This window comes from Capsicum annuum, chromosome 1 (assembly GCF_002878395.1).
Source record: "Capsicum annuum cultivar UCD-10X-F1 chromosome 1, UCD10Xv1.1, whole genome shotgun sequence".
NCBI classification, from domain to species: domain Eukaryota; kingdom Viridiplantae; phylum Streptophyta; class Magnoliopsida; order Solanales; family Solanaceae; genus Capsicum; species Capsicum annuum.
Genome location: NC_061111.1, coordinates 58,107,358 through 58,125,740, shown reverse-complemented (window position 1 = coordinate 58,125,740; position 18,383 = coordinate 58,107,358). Strand labels below are relative to the sequence as shown.

At 33.1% G+C, this 18,383-nt stretch overlaps 1 protein-coding gene across 2 annotated transcripts; it reads right to left on the bottom strand.

Annotated features, from left to right (window-relative positions):
- Nucleotides 1-328: 328 nt before the first annotated feature.
- On the bottom strand, nucleotides 329-6,387 carry LOC107875412. Of its 2 annotated transcripts, XM_047395309.1 has the most exons (4): nucleotides 6,143-6,297; nucleotides 5,831-5,948; nucleotides 861-1,521; nucleotides 329-767 (listed from the first exon to the last, which is right to left on the bottom strand). In XM_047395309.1, exons 3-4 carry the CDS (start codon nucleotides 1,453-1,455, stop codon nucleotides 625-627), a joined length of 738 nt encoding a protein of 245 aa, XP_047251265.1. In that variant the 5' UTR covers nucleotides 1,456-1,521; nucleotides 5,831-5,948; nucleotides 6,143-6,297; the 3' UTR covers nucleotides 329-624. The 2 variants fall into 2 exon arrangements, with proteins under 2 accessions (XP_047251265.1, XP_016577611.1); XM_016722125.2 differs by lacking the exon at nucleotides 5,831-5,948 and having other exon boundaries at nucleotides 6,143-6,387.
- Nucleotides 6,388-18,383: the final 11,996 nt, after the last annotated feature.

Here is an 18,383-nt window from a genome sequence, read left to right as displayed (position 1 = left end):
GGAAACAGACTCTTGCAGAAATGTAGGTTAAAACTGCATATAATATACCCTTATAGTCCGGACCTTTTGCGGACCCCAAGCATTACGAGAGCTTTAGTGCACCAGAATAACCTTTTGTTTACATCAACAAACTTGTCTCAGATCCAGAAAATATATGTACCCAATGTCCATGCTTATGAAAAGAAACATAAAATCAGGTACAAGAATTTCAGTGCCAATGTGTGAGAGATCAAACTGTCATTTACACCGAGAAAGGGGTATAGTGAAAGCTCGGAGATGAATACTAACAAAACAGTGACATACAAACACCACAATGCAAGAGTATCCATGCTGTCGATAAAACTATACCATACACTAGTTCCAAACATCCATTACTGTAAAATAGTAAACAATATACACTTGATGCACTAGTCAATTGAGAATAATGTACAGCACTGGAGTAGCTACCTAACTAATTATATCATAATAGAGTTCTCGAGTTTCTTTCATTTCCAATGTCATATACAGCTATCTTATCCATGACATTATGGAATAGAATACAGAATCTTCACCTTACAAAAAATGCAGATTGCAGCTGCTTCTGCTTCCATAATGAATTAGGAGCACGTGTGATTGTTCCCATGGCTACTTCTGTAACCATATGAAACGGTCTTTCAAGCATTTAGCAGGTTCCATGATACCGCTGAGCCATCCAAATCCAAAAGATAACTGCTGAGATTGTAAGCTAACAAGTTGCTGTCTGTAAGGTATCAATATGTTCCTGAGGCCTGCATTTAAAACAGATGGAGTTGCCAAATCAGTCATCAATAGTTGAGAGTAACTTGAATACAGAATAATTCCTATGAAGCAATTCTTTGCACCTGAAATGCACATAGTTTTGTAGAGCAGAGCTACATGAGGATCTCCTCGCGTGCTCATGTTTGGCTTCTCCAAGCACTCGAGGAATGCAAGATCTGCCTTGAGAAGTTCAGCCTGATCATGAGTATCATAGCCCATGTCGTGACAATAGCAGCAAAAATCTAACCAATCAATCGGTCTTCTGTCCCAAATTGGTGAGCCTCCATCTTTCCCACTTGACCAGTTTGGTCCACAGTAATGACCATATCGGGGGAAAAAATGAGAAAGAAAAGCTCTTGGACCTGTATGCCATGGAACTTTAGAAACATATGGCCTAAAGCGTATGGTTGATGTCCGAGCTAGAGAATCTACACTTTCACGAGATGGCCTGCGACTTTTCAGCTTCTTGTTGACAGTTGTTGGCATCTGAATATTACCCTCAGCTCCTTTAGCCCAAGGAACAAATGAAAACACGGTCCACTTCCAAAACTTAGCATCAAACTGAGCCTTTTCTTTAGGCGTTTTCATTATGGTACTAGTAGATACAACTGTGGATGCCATATCATTTCCAGACTGGGGTTTGAACCACAGGAAATTACTGAAAAATGAAAAATCCATTGCTAGATAATGGAAGACACTGCCGATACGCAGCTTCAGCCACCAGAACTTGTAAGATCAGAGGACCTATATCCACACAGTTGCATCAAAGGCAGCAATAATCTCCAGTTACAATTTTCAAAAAGAATGGACCTGGTTTCTATTTACCAGTAACAAACTAGAAGACAATATCTATTCAAACAGTTCACAAAAAAGACGAGGTTGTCCCCGTTCATCTGGAAAAGAAACCTTATTTTTCTCTTTCTTCCTTTTCTCTTTTTGGTTGGAGAGAGAAGATTGTTACTATTTTAGTAATACATCATTTGTCCCCTTCTAGCATACTAGTATAAAGTAAGATATTTTGCCATTGCATTGACCAAGTTCTAAAAGTCAAAAGCATTAGGTAACCAGTATTATCCATTTCATTTAGACAATTTATCTATATTGTGTTCATTAAAAATCACACTATTAACAGCACTTGCACACATCATATATACAGTATAATCCTCACTTTATGGCACACGCTCAAGTCAAAGAATTTGGATATGAGACAACCAATGTTCTATAGTTGATTATATATTCAAGTTAATTAAATAACCCTTTAGCCGAATTATGTATTCATTAATCCAATTGAATCAATTGTTCATTAATATACAAGCAATTGATCTTTTGCGCAGAAAGTTTCAACTAATGCTATTTAAATAGCTGGTATGTAAAATAACAACACTGAGGTATTCACCAATATACCAAGACAATTACAAAAGCTGTCCAGTCATAATGAAAAGATTAGTTGTTGCCTTGCAGGGATCACACAACTTCCAGTAGCTTTGCAGTTGCAATAAACTACTAGCCACTGGGACCATAGAGCTGTTCGAGTAAAGAGTTAGTTGAAGAAGTGTTCATGCTTAAGCATATTTTCATTAGAACTCAAAGAAACCGTACGAGCCAATAGAACTTTTTTGCAAGTAAGAGGTCCAGAAGAAAAGGTCAATAAGCTGGTGTATGGTCATACAAGCTTCATTAGAACTCAAGGAAACAGTCCGAGCCTATAGAACAACTTCTGGGCAATTAAGGTTGTTATGTCCATAGTTCATACAAGATTCTTGAAACCATCTTTTGTTCCCCAACCCCACTCCATTCCCAGTTGCACAAAAATAAGCAATGAGGGATAAAACACCACATACTCCTCCCTTCTTTCCCCTTTCCCAACCAGCATAGCAGTAGTTCCTTCAATTGCCAACTGTACAATTTCTAAACCTTTTTCTTTGAAACCAAAATTATTTTACATTTTCGGATTGTCACCATAAAAATAATTCCCAAACTTAAATGCCATTGACATGGCTTACATTTCTAAAGATTACCTTTTCCAAAATTAGGAGGTCAGAAACTGAATCCAAATACCACCTAATTCACCGGCAACCAGTAACTAGTCAAAAAGGAAAAACAAGGCCTGTGGGGTTGGGGATGAGGGGCATAGGCATAGCTTGAGTAACCACCTTGGGAAGTGAATTACAGCTCCCAAGAGATGAGAGGTTTTGCTTAAGTCGTCTTTTCTGGGTAAGGTGTAGAGAAATGTTAGTCAATGGAAGTTTTAAACACATGCGGGAGTATGCATCACGGATCTCACAATTCTAATCACATATTCGTGCAGAAAGGGATATAATCTTATTAAGAAAGACAATGAAGGGTTATTAAAACACCTCATCTTTGACACTTCTGAATATCAATGGGGTATTGTAGAGTAAGACCCCCCACTACTTGGTCCTTGGTGAATCTCTGAAGCTTGTCTCCCAGAGATTTTTATGTGATGAAGAATAGTAGAAAAGGGACACCAACTAGGTAATTCTGTCAGACAGCAAAGTAGGAAGATAAAAAGATAAAATATGAAGTGGCCATCCTATAGAATAAGTGACAAGGAACGTAACAAAGAACATGAGATTAAAGCCAGTTTAAGCCTGAACCTAGCAACAAATTTACGTTGCCATCAGACTTTCGAAGGCCTTTACATGATCAAATAACTTCTAGTTGGAGTGTTGGAGGTTTACAGAAAGAAAGATACAGGCAGTCCTCATTCTAGGACATGGAGAAGCTCTGAAGATGCATCTTTTGTTTCACATCTTATTACGCCATTCTCCCTGTGGATGAGGAAACATTAACTCAATAGCTATTCAGACGCTAAAATTCCTCGCGAAATCCATTTTTTGCATAGGCTTCTCTTAAACATCTCTCGCTATGTACATGTAGTGAGAAAACAATGTATTCGTAATGAGAAGACTCAGCTACTTGCTTTGGCACTCTGAAGCTTATGTTATAAAGTACGTGAATGGTGTTCCCTTCAACTGGATGCATTTGATTATAGATAACTTAGCAGGATCTTCACTATCTCCATCTGGTAGATGCATTTTCAGCGAATTGAGAAAAATTAGAGTTATTGCTATGAGACTGATGCATTTTAACCCTGCCCGGTTCATACGTACGTATTTAAGTGGAATTGTAAAGGGAAAGACCAATTATCCACCGAGTTCCGAATCTAGGTACAATGGTTTTCTTAGTCATTTGAAAAAAGCAAAAAACATAATTTTTGTCATGTAAAATGATTAGACGATCAACTACTCTTAAATCCCAAATTACTTGGGATAGGAATATGAATACTCCATATCAGCTTTACTTAAAAGGAAAAGGAAAAGGAAAATCCTCCATATTCATTCCGCCCCGCTGCTTAGGTGGGCACGTCTCGATGTATTCACCATATAGGGCATCATCCTGATTAGATTATTTTTATACTAGTACCACAACCCTCATCTTTTCTCCATCCTTGGAACTGGCCGTACTTTGCAAAATTCACATATAAGAAGATTGGTTGTGCAAAATGATGATATAACAAAAGCCTTGACCCTTCCACAAATATGATAGCCCGAAAAATCTCTCATATTCCATACTTTGCATGGATTTCGGTTAAGTAGCATATACATTAATAAGCATCACACAAGTAAAGATACCCGAAAAGACCACTGCAGAGTTCATATATTAGTCAAGACATGCATAGGTATCAAGGTTGGGGTGGTTATGAACAGTAGCAGATGTGGTAGTAAATGCAAAATAACCATTGACAGAAGGGGCCATTCCCTCATCTCTTAACCAGAAGTCTCGAGTTTGAATCTGAGAATAAACTCCCTTCAGCTGGGAGCATTTTACTGCTTTACGAGTTGGTTTCGGTTACTAAATGCTAAAGAAGATGCCCAAGTACAAATGGAAAAATCTCATTCCCCCAGGAGAGTGAAAGAGGAAAAGAACACTACTTACTACTTAGAGAACAAAAGATGCTCCCTCTGTCCCAATTTATGTAACACTGTTTGACTTGGCACAAAAATTAAAAAAGAAAGAAAGACGTTTAAAGTGTACAGTCCAAACCAAACCTTAAACACACGTGTGGCTATAACCTATAAATGATTTCACTTAAGGTAAAAGGAGAATGTTAAAGTTGACTTCTTCTAATTATAGAAAAGTGAAATTCTTTTTTGGACGGACTAAAATGTTAAGTGTTCCACATAATTTGGGACAGAGGGAGTACCTTCAAAGGGTTTCTCCATCCTATTTCCTCCAGATTTCACTATTTCAGCAAATAAATAAACATCAAACTTAATTTCTGTTTCCTTCTCAATTTCCTTTCTCCTCCTCCCCACACCCAGGAAACCCCAGAAAAGCCAGTAAAAGACCTAGATACAAACTTAGCTTGAAAAACCTAGTACAGGTCAAAATACAATTTGCCTATATGGATCTACATGTTCTTGTATTTCTATTATCTAAAATTGTTTAAAAAAAAAGTTCCTTTTCCCCATTTCGTTATTTCTCCTTGTGTCTCACTACTCACCGCCTCACACGGGCGGACCTACATTCATTTGTGGGGTGCTCCGGCACCCACTAAACTCGATGCGGAATAGGTAAAAGTACATAGAAAATATATGAAAATAGGTATATAATATATAAAAGCACCCACTAAAACAAAAGGTTGGTTGGGTGCATTGGCATTTAGGTTAACTTTAAGGTTCTCCACCGAAAGAGATGCCCCGAGTTCAAACCTCATTGAGGTGAATTTTTATTTTTTCAATTTTTAAAATTTTTTAAGCACCAACTATCCTTAAATCCTGGGTCCGCCACTGCCGCCTCACCAGGGAGCGGAACAGAAAATTACATTATTTATACATGATTAAAATTAATTATTTAAACCCGTTTAGCTTTTTCCTGTGTTTAGTCTTCATATTTTGAATACCTAGTGAAAAGCACTTAATGGTGTGGACTAGTAATTCAATGAAGTGGGATGAGCACCGTGAGATCTCACATTCAATTCCCATCAAAGACAAACACGACAGGTATTTGGTGGACAAGACAGAGTTACCTGGTACCTATTCCGGATGGGATGTGGCAGGTATCCGTGAATTTAGTCGAGGTGCGCACAAACTGACCCGGATACCATACAAAAATATCTATATCTAGTGAAAATTCTAGCTTCACCACTGTGCCTCTCACCGGCAATCAAAAATGAGTAAAACCCACATGCCAAAAGAACATACAAATGAGCAGAATACTATAAAGACACAGAATTTGAACTAAAAATGAAAAGTAAACCATAAAGCAAGAATCTTTACCATTTAATAAGGAAAACAAGAAACAGTATACTTAAGAGAAAGACAGATAGAGAGAAAAGTACCTAAAATTCTTCATTGATTACCACAAAATTCAGTTCATGTGTGTGTCGCTCGACAGAGAAAGAAAGAGAGAAAAATCAAAAAGGAAAGGGGGATATTTTTTTAAGGATTCTTTGGTTGGAAATTGTTACGGTAACATGTGATGCTGTGATTAGATTTTGAAGCTTCTAGTTGGTTATTAAACTTGTCCCCACTAAACAATGACTTTTTCAACAAAAATTTTCATAAATGCTCTCCCTTCATTTTCACTTTTCCTCTGTTTTAAAAAGGACACATTTTCCTTCTAAGTGTGTTTGGATTGAATTTTTAGTTTCTTTTCATGTTATTCTCAATATTAAATGATTAAATAAAATGTATTTATTCAAATTTATATTTTTAAAGTATAATTAATAAGATTAATTTGATAAAGTTAATCCCCTAATAAATATCTTTTTTAAGGAAGTGCAAATAAAAAAGGACCAACTATTTTAAAACGGAGGGAGTATTATTTTATTTTTTATTTTTAATTTATTTTGATATTTTTTAATTTAAAAATAAGTGCTTAAAAGTATTTTTTAAACTTTTTCAAATACCATCAAATTTTTTTAAATGCTTAAAAGCCAAAGAATCTAAAAATAAGTCAATTCAAACATCTATTTAGTTTGTTTAAAAAAGAATGACGTTTTTTTGTAGACAGTATTTTAATTTTAATTTTTCACGTTGCATATTTGAAACCACAAGATTAAAGGATATTTTGGTATATTTGACATAACTTTAATTTAACACCACAAGATTCAAAAATCTTTTTTTATTTTCTTAAATATTGTGTTAAATTAAAAGAGGTTATTCTTTTTAAAATAGAGGGATTACTGAAAATATATGCTAACAATACATACTTTATCAGTCTAATATTAGTTGGTCATGTTACAAAAAAAATAGTTGTCGAATATTGATTGTCCACCATAAAAGTATTGATTAAATTTTTCTCATATTACCCTTACAATTAGTTTCTTTTTAAAGTGTTCACATTTATTCATAAAAAAAAATTTTAAAAAAAATTTAAGAGATGAATTAGTAAAAATTATTTTTTTATTTATGATTTTTTATTCACATGTAAAATAGAATGTATCTAACTAATATGGAACGAAGCAAATAGTAGTCAAACCTTTCAATAGTTATAGCTTTATACAAAAAAATTCATGGCTATTATAAAAGATATTATTATACATGCATAGTCTCAGTCAAATTTAGCCGCTATAAATGAAAAGGAATTTAATGTCACCTGCCTAGTTTAATAATTTAATGCAGCAAAAAAAATGTATTTATTAACCAATTTAGCCAAAACAATAGTGAAACGAGGAGATTCTAAAGATTTTTCTAGTCTTTTTTTTTTCATTTTATCATGTTACTGGAATCACTACGTCCAAGTGATTTCTCGTGAAACTAAGAAAACTTTAGATATTAATATTGTATTGTCCTAAAATATAACAGTTGAAAAATTTTAAAAATCGTACAATTTAATTAGTTTATGATGATTATAATAAATATTTTAATATTTTATATTATATAATATATAATATTTAAATATGCTATTACATAGAGGTAATCTTATAAAAAGTGTGCTATAATAAACATCATTATTATTATAGGTAAAATAATGTTATAGAGAAGTAAAATATAACATGAAAAATTAATTTTGGAGAAAATCAGGTCACTATAGTGAAATGTCGTTATAACAAGGAGCTGTTATAGAGAGGTCTAACTCTGCTCTCTCTCATTTTATGTGGCATCATTTTCTTTCCAATCTGTCCCAAAAAAAATATTACCTTACTATTATTAGAAACAGTTGCATTTAAAAATTTCATTTACCCTTAATGAAATGATTTACAACCACACAAATATCTAAGAATTATTTTAGACTACAAATTTCAAAGGTCTTCCTCTTCTTTTTTTTTTTTGAACATCATGCTAAGTCAAACGATGCCACATAAAATGAGATGGAGGGTGTATAATTTTTCGAGAAATATTCTTCTACTTTTTTTGTAAAACACCTTTTATAAGAAATTTTCATTTATACACACATAATAATCTTATTTTACATATCAAAGATATAATTATAAGTGTCTAAGAGATTTCATTTACTTCGTAATATTGGTCATAATTATCAACAATAATGATAGTTAGTGTAATACCCCACAAGATTCTAGACGAGTTTTCAGTTATTCATCCAATGTTTAGAAGCCTCTAAGACATTTAATTTACGCTAAGTACAAGTGACATGGCCTTTTAAGACCCCAAGATTTTGAATATTTTATTTTTAGCCTTTTTGAGTTCGAAACATTGATTTATGAGTTGAAATATATTCAAGGATATTAAAAGGGTCATTCGGGAGAGTTTCAAAATTTTCGAAAAGAGTTCGGGGTGTTTTTGGACCACCAGAGGCAGAATGCCTTTGCGATTTTAACGTGTCACGGTGACTGACCCTCTGCAATACACAGCGTGTCATGGAGGTCAGTCTCCGCGATACATGTCGTGTCACGGAGGCTAGCCTCCGGGATAGTTGTGAAATCCAATTTTTTCATTTAAGGTTCAAGGGGATATTTATTCTTTCCCCCCTCTCTCTAAACACCGAATTGACGTTTTAAAATTCAAGAGGGGCACTATTTTTCCCATTCCTCATCAGCTAACAACGTAAAATCATTTCCCATTCCCATGAACACAAAAAATTGAAAGATTCTTCCAAGAATTCACCATCCAAGGTCCCAATTTTAAGTTTTCTTCAAGGATTCAAGCAACTCAGGTATGCAGGGTATTCATCAATGGGTTCTTTTCATCCAATGAGTCCCAAGAATCCCTAGTTTTCAAGCACAAAACTTTTTTCCTTCTTCTTATAAAATTTCAATGTCAAGTATGAAATTACTCAATTTTCTCTTAATAATTTTGAATACAAGTCATGATAATATGTTTCCTATATGAAAAATGTTCTTACATTGTTCATATTTCAGTCACCCATATCATGTTCAGTTGACACCATGTTAATCTATCAATTTACGAATGGAACCATGTGAGCATATTGTCCTCATAAGTTTAACATATTTTCATATTCATAATCATGGATTTCATCAACTTAGGGATATATTCTATGTCTTGGGTCTCTGAACCATGAATTTTCTTATAGTGTTTTAAATGGTATTGTTGTAGTTAAAATATTATTCAGTGTTAGAAGGTTATGAACACCTGATACTTATATGTTTACACATGTTTTAGATTTTCAAGTTTCAAGTTAGTCAAATCATGATTTTATCATTATATTTAGATTATCATATTCATATTGAGCAATTATCAGTCACGAATTCAGTTAGCTTGAATCAGTACCAGTGTTAGTTCAGTTGGGAGTAGAATTTAGCATCGAGTGAACCTAGGGATGAAAGATTACCCGTCAATAGAGGACTAAGACCTTTAGTAGTAGTCCCTAAGTTCCAGAACTACATAGTAGTGTAGGTTGTGAGATGTCACCTACCAATAGAGGACTGACACTCTCTTAGGGGTCACCTGTCAGTAGAGGACTGACACCCTAGTCCTTCGTGATATCAAATTAGTGGATCCACACAATTAGTGTTAGTACCCGTAGCAAGGTACTGACACCCTTCCCACTGGGGTTACAAGTTCTACCCCGATTAGCTCAGATTGGGGTATGTCGATCACATGATAGCTCCCACAGTTTCACTTTAGTATTCAGATTGTATTAGTTCAAGTTTGTATGACCAAGTATTCAGTTACTCAGTTTTACAGATTATTTCAGTACATGTTTATACTTGGTCTTGCATTCGATTTTCATGTTCATGCATTCATGCTCAGTATTCATACACGATCCTCAGTAGGGTTTTACAGTTTGTTCAGCCTTAACTTGAGATTTACATATGGTACTCATGTCTCTACCGCTCCCCAATTCACAAAAACGTTTTCAGCTCATGATTTAAAAATTTCACTATGTCTTGCAGCTTTTATGTACAATCATGATTCAAATGCATATTTCAGCAGATAGCTTATGTCTTCAGTTTTAAAGCAGATATTAAGTATTTCCATCATTTACTGCATGTCTTGCATACTCAGTACATTCCAAAATGCTGATCATGTATATGCATTTTTGTTGGGTTCAAAATTGAGAAGGTGTCATGCGGAAGCTATTAATTGCAAACTATCGTGGTGATAATTCAGACGACAAAAAAACATACTAACATGACATATTATTGATACTATTTGGCCAATTGGCCTACACATGAAAAACTAATGTTGAAAAACATAAACCTATTGGGAGAAATCTCCCCCTAAACAAAGACTCTTTAAAGACTATATTGCGGATGTTATTGTGTTATGGTATAATAAGGGGTCTTTTATTTATAGATATTCAAAACATTTCCTCTAAGAAAGAGGTTTGTCAAATATGGAAAAGTTTATATTTTTCTTTTAGTAAAAGTAAAAGTATTTATGGTTACTTTTATTTTCCTTACAAAAAAAAAGTAAAACTTAATTTTGGTAAGAAAATCAGGGCAAAAACTCTAACAAATCTTCCCTTTTTGGCTTGATTTTCTTCACTTGATCCGCCTTCTTCACATCTTTGATCTTTGTTCTTCATATAGTTTTTATCACTGCTGCTTGGCATGTTTAAAATGGAGCTTTTGGGTTAAAAATATATGAGCCCTTTTTGGGTTAAAAATATTGGAGCTCTTTGTAGGGTTAAAAGTAAACTTTATTTTTAAATATGTAACAGCAGAATTGTTGAAAATACGATTAACAATCGTCTCCACATGTAGTTTTTGGACATATATCTTCATTATCATCAAATTTATTGTAATTTTTATCTTAAACTATCCTCAATCGAACCATCTGATCTTTAAACCATTGGCTCTGATACCACTTGTTGGGTTCGAAATCGAGAGGACGTCATGCGGAAGTTATTAATTACAAACTATCATGGTGATAATTGAGATGACAAAGAAAAACATACTAACATGACATATTATTGATATTATTTGGCCAATTGGCCTACACATGAAAAACTAATATTGAAAAACATAAACCTGTTGAGAGAAATCTCCTCCTAAACAAAGACTCTTTAAAGACTACATTGTAGATGCTATTGTGTTATGGTATGGGAAGGAGTCTTCTATTTATAGATATTCAAAATCTTTCCTCTAAGAAAGAGGTTTGTCAAATATGAAAAAGTTTATATTTTCCTTTTAGGAAAAGTAAAGTATTTATAGTTACTTTTATTTTCCTTACAAGAAAAAGTAAAACTTAATTTTAGTAAGAAAATCGGGGCAAAACCCCTAACAGTTTTTTACTACATTCCTTCATAATGTAGGTACCAGATGCAGTTCACACACCAAGGTCAGACAGTTCTTGGTATTCAACCTGCAGGTCATGAGTTCTCTTATTTTGGGGACTTAAGTCAGTTGTAGTTTTCTATATTTATTCCATTATTTTTATGTATTGATTAGGAATAGTTGGGGTCATGTCCCGATTATCTATAGTCAGTATAGTAAAGGCTTCACAGATGGTCAGTCAGAATCAGTACTTGTAGTTTAAAGTCTTCTCTCTGTAAGATTTCAGTGTTGTAAACTTTAAACAGTTGTGTGTTGAAACAACTTATTTCGCAATGATTATGCTTTCGCTCAGTTATATAGCCTTTATAAATATTTCAAATCAGTTGCTCAAGCAGTATGTTAGTACATGGATTAGTTTGAGATCACTTGTGGTTCTAAGCATGTGTTGCGGCTAGGGATAGTCTTAAATCGGGACAGTTTGTGTATTTACAAAACGTGGCAACAATTTATTTTAAATATTGTGGAATTTGATTGTTTCCATGCGCTAAGAAAAATACATTGTATCGGCATGGAAACAAATTATATTGTATCCGTTCATATACACTTCATAGCTATCACCCCAAAATACCACACATAATACGGTGTGTTCGTATGAAGGAAAATGTTTTTGAAGAAAAATGTTCTCTTGGAATATAAGTTATTTTTATTTATTTTCTAGTATTTTATTAGTAAGAATAAAATATTTTAGGTAATTTGAAAAAATACTAATGACACTGATCCTAACTCCAACTTTTGACCCAATACAAGACCCGGCTCCTGAACCTAAACCGAGACCTAATCTCAACCTCGACACTAGACTTGCTTAACCTTGACTTCAATTTTAGATCCAACTCCGAACCCCGACATGAGACCAGAGATCTAGTCTCAACTTAGTGTCGACGCCCTATTTCGAACCGGTTGAAACAGCACGCGACGTGTGGTGGCGTGTCGTGACTCCTGGGATTTGAATATTATTTTTTTTAGAGTCGCCATCTAACTTTTTAGGAAAATTAGGAAAAAACTATTTTTTATGTAGAAAACTCTGTTTTGATCTTTCGAAAATATTTAGAGATTCTGAGTAAGAGTTTTGGTTACCAGATGGGAAGGTGTTAGGCATCCCTCAGGGCCTATCCGAAGATAGTCCTTACGCTTAATTTAGGAAAATATTAGAAAAACTTTATTTTACTATTTGCTTAAAACAATGATGAGTAAAACTTTTATTATTATTTATTATTCAAACGAAAATTTAAGGTATATCAAACATGATGCTACCACGTACAAAAAAAGTAATGTAATTATCGCAAAATATGATGCACTTTAAGTATTGAAAGGATGATAATACAATTTTCTATATATTAGGAAAATTTAAAATCATATAATTCTACAAGAGAAATTGAAGAGATATGTGGGTTTAAATAGTTAACCATGATTATTTATGAAGTAAAATAAAGTATCTTATAGCATGAAAATTTATTTGCAAAACGTACTTTCAAGAGTGTGAAAAATAGCTTTTGAATTATGGATACGTCGAAACTATGTAAAATAATAATTGTAATAATAATAATAATATTAATAATAATGAATTAAAATAATGACGATAGTTTCAATATGACAATAATAATAATGATCAATAATAGTAGTAAAAATAGTTATATAGTATAAAGCAATATACCTTGTACGCGGTAGCAGATGAATATATATATACACCTTACATTTCTATCCTCAAAACTTGAGTAAAATATGGCGCTAAACATAAGAATCATTTGTCGAGAAAAGAAGTTAAATTGGTGGATGAACTCCTAAAAATGTAATTTCGTAATGTATTCTTATTAGTTTTGAAAACTTTATTTTATTGTTACACACTTCAAGAGAAACATAAAGGTTACTATGTCAATTTTATTTAAATATTTGCAATGAGTTTCAAAAGATTAATCAAATAAAATACATATTTTCTAGTAATAATCAATGAGTTTTTTGTAAAAATCAGAAAGTTAAAGCTATGTGATAGAGTCTACGGGTATAAATAACACAATTCAACAATGAAATAAAGCTATCCTCAACGAATAGACAACAAAAGTTAGTCATTATAAAAGAACTCAAAAAAAAAATTAAATCTAAAGATGATAAAAAATATTAGACTTCATTTAAGAGTTTAGACTCCTAATTTGCGGGACATCCGAGGCTCTGCACTCCTATTAACGTTTGACCCGATGTTGGATCAAAATGAGTTCCGTTAAGAAACTCCAACTCCCGAGTTTTCATGCAAAAAAAAAAGAAAATAAGGATTACCAACTAACCAGATAAAGATGCACATAAAAGTAAAGGGAGGACACACTTTGAATGAAAGGACTTCATAACATAGAACCTCGAGGACCGACTTGTAAACTTACTTCATGGTTTCACAAGCCAAGCAAAAATAAAAAAAAATCGTGGAATAGGAAAATAAGGACATGCGATTATTTTTGGATGTGGAATTGAAAAACAAGACACAACAACCACGCCTAAATTCCAATCTAGTGGCTTACCCAAAATGCTACAGAACACGTTCACAACCAAACCATAATATGTAAGTACGCAGTAACATAAAAGTATCATGTGATCAAATTGAGAAAAATGTCACATATTATAAAGGATTAAAAGAATGAACCTAGGCTACCGTGATTGCAACCACCATATTAAAACTCTTGCGATGAGCCAAACTTTGAATTCTAAAAGAAACTTTGACCACCAAACAAAAATACACAACTGGTAACTAGGCCCTTTTCCTGTATTCATCAACATGGGCTAGACTAATTTACCCAAATTGTAGTCTTTAAGTTCAAGTGAGGGGGTATTGTGCTAATCATGATGAAATTTAGAAAACAAAGAGGAGACACGAGTTTACATCATTCAATATATCTAAGAAGATGCAAACATATTTCAAACTTAATGAAACTATAGATAAACAATGTTTTTGAACTTAATTTAAAAAAAAAAAAACGGACAGCTATGTCGGACAAGACAAGCACTTATATTCGAGAAGTCGAAACGAGTAAAAAAAACAAAGAAGAGCTTACGTAATGGATCAAACACAATTCTATCTTCTCCATTTAAGTTCGAAAGCTTTTAAAATACATTCATAACTCCGAATTATATGTTTCTGCATATTAAAACATAGCAGCCCCCCAAAGTTTCTAACTAAATGGAGAAATCAAAACGGCAAAGGGATGAAGACGGATGTAAAATAGAGGGGATGATTCTTCATATTTCGTAAGTATCGTTGAACAACTATACCATAACCCAAACGAATAATCGAGGAAATCAAATAATTACTTACAAATCAATTATTTTATATTCAAAGAAAATATAATTGAATCAACATTACGTGTAAACTCACGCCTTAGAGTTAGTAACCCAAAAAAACAAACACAATCGCAGTCAAAATTTGCGCATGAATTCACTTTTTTCCAAACCAGTAATGATCTCCAAAATGACATGTTCGTACTTATAGACACAAAATAAACTTTCATATTCAAATCACACTCATCGAGGAGATTCCCAAAGGACAACAAGTTACAACCACCAAATGAGATAAACAAATGTATAAACTCATATATTCAACACCAAATAATCTTTAGGTTTCACCAACCACAACTTTTATTCTCAAGGCCAGGATAGCAACAACAACACAGCTCGGAGTCAAAAAATCCTCATTTAGACGGAACTAAAAATAGACGAAGAGAAAGAAACATATAAACTATAGATATATTTTGTCTAAGCACCCAATTTGATATATTTTTTTTATTTAATATTAACAATATATATGTGTATAAAAATAAGAATGTAATAAAATATACGTAAAAATCAAGAATATAATAAAGTACATGCACATCTTAAAAAATATATTTTATGCAGTAAAGATATGCATATGGTCACAATATTGCCCCAAAAAGTGAAGTTAGAAAGAATGAGAATGCGAATATCAATATATATATATATATATATATATATATATATATATATATATTTAGTTGTTAAAATATTTAATTATATTTAATTAAAATATGTAATTAAAATATTTATATTATGGTGAAAAAAATAATTCCCCTTTTATTAAAATTTCTAGAAATAGAAACAAAGATACGAAACTTATTTTTATTAATTTTCAAAAATTATTTAGGGCCGATAAGCATCAGTAAAAGTAATTAAAGGAAAAAGGGCGAGTCAAAATTGGATGTCAACACTTTAGAACCCGACTTTCAATTCTTATTCCAACTCAAACTCGAGACCCGACTCCCAGTTTCGATCCTAACTCTTAAAACAAGTTTTGACTCCCGATCTCGACCCGATCCCAACTTCCGACTCCTAACCCAAGACCCGACCTTCAAACCTGTCCAGCTTCTATTAAAGGATAAACGCTCAAGTAAGCCATCAAAGTTAGTCATATTCAAGTGTCCTTGAGCTTTTCAAATCTATCCTTCATTATGGTTATTACCCGGGAACTTGGTGAGATCCCTTAGAGGTCTTGAAATGACCTTGAGAAATTAAAATAACCATTAATATTCAAGTTAAGAAGAAATCACCAAGTCGAGCAATGAATATAAGTAATTAAATAATTCAGGTATATTATCAGTAAAATTCATAGCACTGAGATTTAATTCATGAGTATTGCACGCACTTTATTGGTCATAGGAAACCTAACAAGGATCTAGTGATTATACATTAAATCAAATTTTCTATGTTAACAAAGTGAAAAACACCGAAACACCTTGACGATTTAAAATTCGAACATAAGATGGTCAAAAAATTTATTAGTAATATATCTTCTATTGTCAAAAAACTTGACTCTTTCGGGCTATTATCCATACAACTGTGTCTAGATGGATGCAAGACATGTATGTACATACATACAGTAATATGTATTCAAGCACGCCTCAATCATATCGGAGGCCTAAAGTAAAACTCTAATAAGGGTACTTAATTTAAAATTTTATTTTTCTAATGGGAAAAGGCATCGTTTTCACCCCAAATTATACAAGAAAAATCGTAGCCACACCTAAACTATACCAGTGACCTATTACACACCTAAATTATAAAAAAGTGATACTTTTTACACCCTGTAAAGTATTATACCACTTACATGTGGTGTGGTGTTGCACACGCGTCTGCCATGTCAGCACCACGTCAGCATAATACGAAAAAAATAATAAATTTATTATTTTCATATTTTTTTAAAAATTTAAACATATGCACACACATACCACTTTTTCTTTTTTTTTACTTAAATGGTCAATCTGCCATTATTATTTCAGAAAATGGCCACTCGACTGTTGGCTACTATGCTTCAATGTAATGACCAACGATATTTCCTTACTTTTTTGTTTGTTTTTCAGCTATAATTTTTTTTTTTAAAAAAAATAATGTGGTGGCAAGCTACATTTTTTGATGGATTAATAGTTAACAGATAGAGAGGAGAAAGCAGACGGTGAATCCGATTTTTCCGACGAAAACCCACCGAAAAACGTCCTTGCTACAGAATTCTCGACCTATCATTCGATATTCATCACCGTTTGAGTCCATCAGAATGCCGACAAATTGAAAAGAACAAATTCAATTTGAATTCCGATTTTAGATTTTTTATTTTTTTTATATATATAAAATTTGATTTTGCCCGTTTAAAGCCAAATACAATTTGATTTTGCTCATTGTGAAATTGACATTAATTCGATGAAGGTGGAGGATGCGGTGTGAAGAAATTGTGTTATTTGGGCGTGGGGTTGGAGTTTGGGGGTAGGGGTGATGAAGAAGATGTGTTGGTTGGGGTGAGGTTGGAGTTTAGGGGTGGGGGTGATGAAGAAGAAGATGGTTTGGGAGTGGGGGTGGAGTTTGGGGGTGGGGGTGATGAAGAAGAAGATGGTTTGGGGGTGAGGCTGATGAAGAAGAAGGTGATTTGGGGGTGGGGGAGGAATTTATTTTTCTTTTTTGCGTTAATTTTACTACCAGACGTGCTATATTTCATTTAAATAATTATGTTTTTTCCACGTCAGATCTAGGGGGTAAAAAATATCATTTTTTTTATAGTTTAGGTGTATAATAGGTTACTAGTATAGTTTAGGTGTGACTTCGACTTTTCTTATATAGTTTGGGTGGAAACGATGTCTTTTCCCTTTTTCTAATTCTTTGAGATGCAAAATTACAAGTAAAACACAACTTAATAATGAGTTATTCACCTTTTATGCTAAGAGAAGAGAGATTTCATATAAAACTCTATTTAGTTTATCTTTTTTTCTTTTCTTTTTATTTCAAAAACTAAGGGTTTTTTTTAATGCTAAAAATAGATCTCAATGATTTTTTTTTAGGAAAAACTACCTAAATAACCATATATATTTACTATCTCACAATTTTAAATGAATTACGTAATATCCCATTTCTTCTTTTAAACCAAACATCTTGAATACATATGCATGTATTTGAGATGCATGAAATGGATCTCCTGCGACTAACCTATATATTCAGATACCTTAATCATGTATCCAGCTTCTCTTTTAGTGGTACAACATGTAACATCAAAAATTAGTGGTTGAGAGACTAATTAGCTCTTATACTAGTGAATTTTCTATTGTTTATCCCTTTTTAATAGTATATTTAACTAGTTATATATGCAAATGTAAGGACCATAATGTAGTTGTGTCTGAGTGGCCTAATGGACAAGACACCCTCTATTATTATAATCCCCAATAGCAAACAAGACAAATTAGGATTATCACACAGAGTTTAGTTCATCTGCCATTTTGTTTTTTTGGATAATTTGGTTTTCCAAGGGCAAAATGGTAATTTGACCAAACCCATAAGTTCGTGCCGTCATTTACAACTTACCGGGAGTGGTTGGATCGATTTCCAAATGTTCCAGCAAGGTCAC

What these genes read in the sequence shown, in the direction of transcription:
- LOC107875412 (XM_016722125.2), bottom strand. Translation starts at nt 1,455, where the DNA reads ATGGATTTTTCATTTTTCAGTAATTTCCTGTGGTTCAAACCCCAGTCT. An exon ending in CAAAACTATGTGCATTTCAG is followed by an intron (nt 768 to 860) that starts GTGCAAAGAATT and finishes TTTTAAATGCAG; the next exon opens with GCCTCAGGAACATATTGATA.